The sequence below is a fragment of the Notolabrus celidotus genome, chromosome 17, assembly GCF_009762535.1.
Source record: "Notolabrus celidotus isolate fNotCel1 chromosome 17, fNotCel1.pri, whole genome shotgun sequence".
Classification (NCBI taxonomy): domain Eukaryota; kingdom Metazoa; phylum Chordata; class Actinopteri; order Labriformes; family Labridae; genus Notolabrus; species Notolabrus celidotus.
In genome coordinates, this window is record NC_048288.1 from 19,138,941 (window position 1) to 19,146,777 (window position 7,837).

Here is a 7,837-nt window from a genome sequence, read left to right on the forward strand (position 1 = left end):
TCTTAAAGGTTATTTTATTTTAGATTTTAAAACATTCAGTGACACCAGCTCCTTGAGTTTCAAGCCACTCTGCAATAAATTCCAGGCTGAGGGTGCAGAATACCTAAAAGCCCTTTTCTTCTCATGTGTTAGCGGTGAGGTAATTTTCTACATTTTAATTTGTTTTATTTTGTTTTTACTTTTTGTTCCTTACTACTGTTTAGCTTGCATTACGTTTTAATGCTGGTTTGTTGATCTAGGGTAAAGGATTTAGTTTAGTTTATATCAGTTTAAGTTTTTTGACTTCTCATGATATTTGTCAGAGGTGACACCCAAATGGTTCAGAAAAAAATAATTTGTGATAAAAACTGGAAAATTTAAACTATGTTCTAAAAAAAAAAGTCAAATACTAAAGATGAATGAGCACAACCATACACAGTGACAAGACATAAAGAAGCAGTGTCAATCTGTTACAGTATGAAATAAACTGGCAAGACTAAAACTAAAAATATTTGCCTTTTATTTCATTTTTTCAGTCACTGTGTAACAGTAAATCTTTGTTTTTCTTATTTCTGTAAAATACATGTTTTTGATGATGTTTTGATGATTTGTTTTATTTTTTGTTGATAATAATATTGACCCTGGCATGCAATCCTCTGTGAGGATTTGAGGATACATTTCAGATTCCTGCTTATCCTCAGTCTGAGCTCTGTGATGACATTTCTATTATTTAAATCAGGGAACAATTCTCTGACAGATTACAGTGGGGCCGGTCACATTTTTAACCTATCAATTATATTTATTATTACTAACTGTAAAACAGTACAGAGAAAATGAAAGAGGACAAATATTTAAATAAACACATAAACATTCATATATCTTATATATATATGTCATATATCTTTAAAATTAGACATGTTATATCTTAATAAACTTTAATGGGTCTTAATGCTTTATACACATAGAAATTGTAAAAATAAAGCTCAGCACAGGATGAACTCGTAAATCTAATATGATACGATGATATGGTCTGACATGAACATGATTTATTTAAATCAATAATGTTAATGTGGTTTGAAGTATTTAAAGTGCCAATTATGACAAAACAAGTTTGTCTCTTCATCAGATCCAGCACCTCCTCTGGGTCTGACTTTAACACATGCCATACGCTAACATGCTACATGCTAACATGTATGAAGGTTCAATGTGTTTTTCTAATTTCAGCGGACACACTAGGACGCTGAGCCTCCAACAACTCAACTCAACCCCGCACAGAGGAGGAGTAATTTTTAAAGAAACGTTTTCACTCAGAGTGGGTGTCAGAGTGTGTATCTGTGTGTGTATCAGAGTGTTTATCAGTGTTTGTGTCCACAGCAGCAGATCCCACATGTCTCCTCCAGGCCTGCTGTATGATGCTGGCTGCCACCTGCTGGACCTCCTCAATGTGGACTCCCTCTCTGTGCACCTCCTCTCTGTGCACCTCCTCTCTGTGCACCTCCTCTCTGTGGATCTCCTCTCTGTGGATCTCCTTGTAAAACCCTTCCTCCTCCTGCTGCTCCTCTTCATCTATCTGCACCTGCTGGAACTCCTCTCTGTTGGCCTCCTCACTGTGGATATCCATGTAAAGCCCTTCCTGCTGCTCTTCATGTATCTCCACCTGCTGGTCCTCCTCACCATGAACCTCCTTGTTAAGCTCTTCTTGCAGCTTCTCCCACACCTGCTGGCTGTTTTCATCCTGGTCCTCCTCCTCCAACATAGTTTCCTCTTGTTTTGCCTCGTCCTGCTGGAGGTCCACCTCGTGGAGCTCCTCACTCTTCAGTGCCTCCTGCTGGCTCACCTGGGGAGCCTCCTCCCCCTGTTGCAGATCAGAGCTGATGATAAGAGGAGCAGACATTTTCTGTGTGTTATTGATTTTTAGTTGAGGGATAACCTTTGATGTTAGAAAAATAAAGACAAAGTGGAAGTCCCAAATTCTGCAGTTCCCACATTTTCCACTGGAGGCCGTCTCCAGCAGTGAGTCAGTGCCCATAGAGCCCCATGTTAAAATGTCCAACTTGTTTATAGCCTGGTACAAAAACAGTAACAGCTAGATTCTCTATTCATAACAACTGTACAGGCTGAGTTTATAGAACTCACCTGTTTAGATTAAGGATTAAAGTAATGTATAATTAGGGGTGTGGCCTCTGACTTACAGGCATTGTAGCTGTTATCTAGTGACTTCATGCAACATTCATGTGCTGTCCATCACATGGGAAAATTAGTTGAAAAAAATGCATTTGAACACCTGCTCAAGTTGGAACAACATCTCAAAACTCGGGTAAGAATTTGGTGCCCATCTTGCTGACCAGACATCATTTTTGTCATCAACATGGCCGGCAAACAATATTTTGTTAATATCAAGAACCTTTTTATTAATTCACATATTGCCAACCAACTATTTAGCTAAACAAAATGCATATTTTAACATTATTATGGTGTTAAATAAAGTACTATTTTAGTTTTGATTAGCAACTTTATACACTTTCCAAATTGAAAACGCGTGAACACATCAAAGTCGGAAGAACAACTTCTCAACTCGGAAATTGGGACCACCAAAGCAGCACATGAATGCAACATCAGCTTCACCTCTTTGCCTGTTTCTAGATTAACAATAAATTAGTTGGAGTCATTATTTCTAATATGGTGACCTCCATCTTTGGGCTTCATAATGTCTCTGCAGACACAATGAGTGACCTCACTGACACTACAGACAGGTTTATTCAGGATAATATTTCAGTTCACTTTGAGCTAGTCTAGTTCACTTGATTGAAATTCTGCCATGAGGAATCGTTCACTGATGAAAATGTTTCACAGACATGGCACTCGATATGATTCATAGTTATTAATATTACTGGATAATGTATCCAGTTATCTAGTGGATTAAAACTGTTTATTATGATAGTTTAATTAGACTGTTTATTTCTCTTTATTTAATTGTGTACACAGGTTATTTTGGATCAGTTGCTCTATCTGTGTTAAATCCATAAACAAATTAATGTAATGTGAACACACTGAGGAGCACAATAGAAAGAAAACAACAACAACAACAACTCTGATTTAACTCTTAACACATGACAACACAGTTTCCTAAAGCATAAAGTTTTTATAAAAGTTTGAAAAACAAAGAAATCCGGATTAACAGTTTAATCTGTGGGGCAGCTGAAACGACGCACAACCCTTTAATTACATCTAATCAAGGTTATAGCGTCAAAAAACAGGAGCTGGATATAAAATAATCAACATGATTAAAGTTATAATATCTTTAATGATTGAGTGAATTCATTTCTGACTGATTTAATCTGATAAAGAAAAAGAAAACATTAGATTTAAACTCAAACTCACCTCATGTCTTCTTCTGTCTCTGAACAGCTCATTAACCAGGATCCCGCAAATTATTTCATTAGGTTACCTAGCAACCCAATGAGGTGACGTCACTATGGCTTCCGGTCTGAACTCTCAAAGTAAAGGTCTCAAAACACAGCGTTGTTATAGCTGCTTCAATCTGGTCTCCATTGTCTTAAACGCCATTATACTCTCTCACTTTGTTTTACTTTATTTCAATCCATTGTTTTATTTTATTTTCATTTTAAAGACAACCTGACTGACTTCAGCTAACAAAGACACACACACACACACACACACACACACAAACACACCAAACACACACGCACGCGCGCACACACACACACACACGCACACACACACACACGCACGCACGCACTCACACACACCGACACACGCACACAGAATGTCTGCCAGAATGTTTAGTTTTTTTTAAGTAAAAAAAATATTTATCATTATTATTATTATTATTATTATTATTATTATTATTATTATTATTATTATTATTTATTTATTTATTTATTTTTGTTAATTTACTTTGTTTTCTTATGTTTATCTTCTCTTTGTTTGTACTGTTAAGTATTATTATTTGCTTATTATTACTACACATTTTGCATTTATTTTATTTTATTTATTTTTCTTCCCTTTGTTGGTTTTGTATTACTCAAATAAAATTTGTTAACTTGTGCAGAAAGAATCACTGAAAAAAATGCAAAAAGTTATCTAAAAACAGTACATTTTACCCATTATAGTAAAAATACCAACAAAAATAGTAGCTAACCTTGTAATAAAACCTTTAAAATAGAAAATGTAATGAGTTTTCTGACTTTCTTTTTCGCCAGATGACTCCTAAGTTTAGGGCTAGTGAACAGTGAATTATCAAAAGCATCATTAGCAGTAGATTAATTCATACCAGCACAGGAAACACAGACACATGCTCATATAGGTAGGCTAATTTTCTCCAGACCAGCTTAATGAAGCCACATTAAATCACTTTGAGGGACAGGAGTGGCAACAATATTTTGGGGGTCAAGAGCTGAGAAGTTTGGGAACCCCTGCACTGCAGCATACTGCATCATCTTATTTACCATGCCTGTTCCTTATGAGCCTTAAAAAATAATTTAGAAAAGGATAATACAACCACAAGAGGAAGAGAAAGGCAAGAGAAAAAAAAAAGAAAAGCACCATTTGAACAGGGTCCAGTTTAACTTAACACTGATCCATTCAGGATCCAGTTTGAGTTCTGCATGTCTCAAGAGCACATTTTAATTGGTCTGAAAGTCAGTGTTACGGAGCCTGGCACTTTAAATTAAACCACTCAGTCTGAGCTGAGCAGCCTGTTGACTCATACATTTATGGATGAGTTAAAGATTGATTTATTTAATCAAATCATCAAACCAATCATATTTACTTTTGATCATGGGGATGATGCAATGTTATTGGCTCCCTGGCTCAAATTTTAAAAGCTCTGTTGTGTATGTCACCATCAGAGGGTTCAAGTGCTGTCAGTGCTGCCTGTGACCTGGAGGTTTCACAGTAACAGAAAAATCCGAGTTTAGAAAAGCATGCTGCATGAAATGATAAACAATCTCTGGTTAGTCTGAAGGTTTGTCAGTTTGACCTCATGCTTTAACCTTCTCCTCAGATTCCAGGATATTTCATATTTTACTCCACCTGTTCAACATTTCATTCATTAATTTTCAAATTTAACTCATCTGTTAATCTTACCCCTTTTATTTTCAGTGCAGGTTCAATATAAAAGCCATTTCCAGCTGTTGACCACCAGATGGCGTGCTGTAGCAAATAACTGAGACCATCATTGTCTCATGAAAATTTGATATATTATCCTTTGTGCGTGTGCATGTGGCATGTGTTTCAGTTGTAGTAATCTGTGTTTAATCAGCTCATCATGCCTGAGTTTGAATCATTTATTAAGAGAAAAAAAACTCAAAAAATCATGTGTCTGCAGCTGCTCAGAGGATGAACCACGCATGACCTAAAGAGATAAATGAATAATAACAGACTAAACTTCACACTGACATTATTTATTACTCTGTGTGTATTTTCTAAGTTCAGTCAAACTGAACCAAAATCAAATCCTTCAGTTTCAGTTGAATTCTGACTCGTAAAAACTAAAACCTTCACTCTGTGTGTGTTCAACAGTGACTCAGAGTGAACAGTTAAATTAAAGTCAGTGAGATTGAAACCCACACATGCTTTGCTTATTCATAAAAAAGATTCATATATTTATACTCAGTCCCTATATGTATGAACTGCTGGATTTTTCAGATGAACGTTTCGGTGTCTCTCTCAGGCGTCAGCTCTGACATAAATTGTGCTCATAACTCAGAATCAGACTTTGTAACCACACAGACGTCCATTATGCAAATATCCTCTCCTCAACAGAGCCTGTGGGCAGAAACACCATTTTATTCACAGTTATTCTCTGCAGAATATTTCACTCTGATTATTTCCTACTGCAGGAACCTTTCCGACAGAAATTCACTCTCACATTAGACGTCTCCAAAAATAATCCATCTGCTCTTTCTACTAAAAATACAACATTTAGGACAACATTTCACTAAATTTGGATCTGTGAATGCTCAGCAGAGCGTCTGTTTGACAGTATGACTGAAGATTTCTACTGTGAGAGAAGAAAGACATTTCATCTCAGTTGGTTTCACACTGAAAATCACATTTCATTATAGATGGACAAAGGAGAAGACAGTTAACCTCCAGACAGAGGAGGGGAGGAGGGGGGGAACACTGTCTCCTTTTCTCCGTCTCCCTTTGACTGTTGTGTTAATGTCACTTTGTGTTAAACATCTCTTTGTGTTCAATATCTTGTGCAGTCTCTCTCAGAGCTGTCAGCTGTGTTGATGGTTTTTCTTATAAATGGAAAAGTTTTGTCTCATTAAAATGCAAACACCAAAAGCACTCCATCAGTCATTGAACACTGACACACACGCAAACATACAGTCAGCTAAAAGCTTTCACTGATATTGCAGAGTTTATATCAGAACCTTCATCAGTCCTGTGGACTTAGTCATCCCCCCATGAGGACAGGCTGTTCCTCCTGTAGATAAACGGCTTCAGTTTACCCCCATGCAGCACCCTGGTGTTGCTGAAGTAAGTGCAGAAGTGTGTTCTTAGCAGTTCCTGGAGTGTCCACTAGAGGCTGTCTCCTGCAGTAAGTCAGTCCAAAACGGCAACCAAGCGGCAACCAAGCGGCAACCTCTGGTCTCAAACTATGAAGCCCATGTGGAAGTGGTATAAACTGCAATTCATCCAGGATCCTCTTGAGGCTGGCTGCAGAAACACCGGAAACCACATACGCATCAATTCAAAAAAGACAATCTTTACAGCAGAAATAAACATGTTTACAGCCTGGTGCAAAAAAGGAGTGTAGTCTGGATAGCTCATTTCTCGATCGGCATACACTGTAGGGGGGGTGAATTTTTTTCTTACACGGCAATTTCAAAGATATTGAGATTACAAGTCTTCCAATGAGAGGCACAGCTGACTTGATTGACAGGCGGGAACACTGTAGCTGTTGGCTAGGAGGCTCAAAGCCCGCCTCTTTACGTCACAATCGCTCGACAGAAGCAGTATGGCTGCCGCCGACAATTGGCCTCAAAACAGCGCTTCAGAAACAGATGGGTGACGTCACGGATACTACGTCCATATTTCATATAGTCTATGGTCAGTCCCCATAGAGCCCCATGTTAAAATGTCCAACTTTACTGCAGAAAAAAACATGACTACAGCCTGGCACAAAAACAGTTTGGGTCTCAATTATGGATAATTAGGGACGTGGCCTCTTTGTCTTACAGGTGAGCAGGATATGGCCTCAGCTTCACTTCTTTGACTGTTTTTATATAAGCAGGAAGTTATTTGAAGTTGGCATTTCCAATAGGCTAAACTGGCCAAAGCATTCTGTGCATGCCCCACAGCTCACTCCGGCTTTGCCCAAGAAGTCGAACAGAATGAATACATAGAAGTAAGCCAGATAGTGAAAAATTTGAAACTGCTTTTCTGCTAGCTGTTGATCATGATCTGACAAGAAGTGCATGAGAAGCCGAGCTGACCTTTAGAATAAATAACAGAATAAATCAGAACAGCTCAAACTCGCACACAATGGCCCTCATTTATCAAACAACCAAAAACTGGGTGTATGGTCATTTCCATGCAAATATTGACATTTATCAATCTGGACATGGGCGTAGGGTTTGTTCAAATCCCACGCCCATGTCTCAATTTGTGGACGCAAGTTTTCAAGTCAGAGTGGAGGACAATGCAGCAAAGTAAACCTCAGAATTATCAGATCTTATTAGTGCAGTGCATCTTTAGACAAACAGAGGTTCACAGATTAATATTTACAACATACACTGCTTTTTAAATTATCTTGAGCAGCATAGGCTTCCAGCTAATTTATCTGTAAAACAAATGCATGTTTTCTGTATCGATTTACTGAAAA

The 7,837-nt window shown here is 37.8% G+C and overlaps 1 protein-coding gene across 1 annotated transcript; it reads right to left on the reverse strand.

Annotated features, from left to right (window-relative positions):
• Window positions 1-918: 918 nt before the first annotated feature.
• LOC117829070 (involucrin-like) lies at window positions 919-3,447 on the reverse strand. Its single transcript, XM_034706607.1, has 2 exons — window positions 3,361-3,447; window positions 919-1,850 (listed from the first exon to the last, which is right to left on the reverse strand). The coding sequence occupies exons 1-2, from the start codon at window positions 3,390-3,392 to the stop codon at window positions 1,283-1,285; spliced, it is 600 nt and encodes a 199-aa protein (XP_034562498.1). The 5' UTR covers window positions 3,393-3,447; the 3' UTR covers window positions 919-1,282.
• Between the last annotated feature and the right edge of the window lie 4,390 nt (window positions 3,448-7,837).

Bases quoted from the DNA above. Each gene is read 5' to 3' on its own strand.
- LOC117829070 (XM_034706607.1), bottom strand. From the start codon at position 3,392: ATGAGCTGTTCAGAGACAGAAGAAGACATGAG. The intron at 1,851-3,360 runs GTGAGTTTGAGT...TCTTATCATCAG, and splicing joins GAGACAGAAGAAGACATGAG to CTCTGATCTGCAACAGGGGG.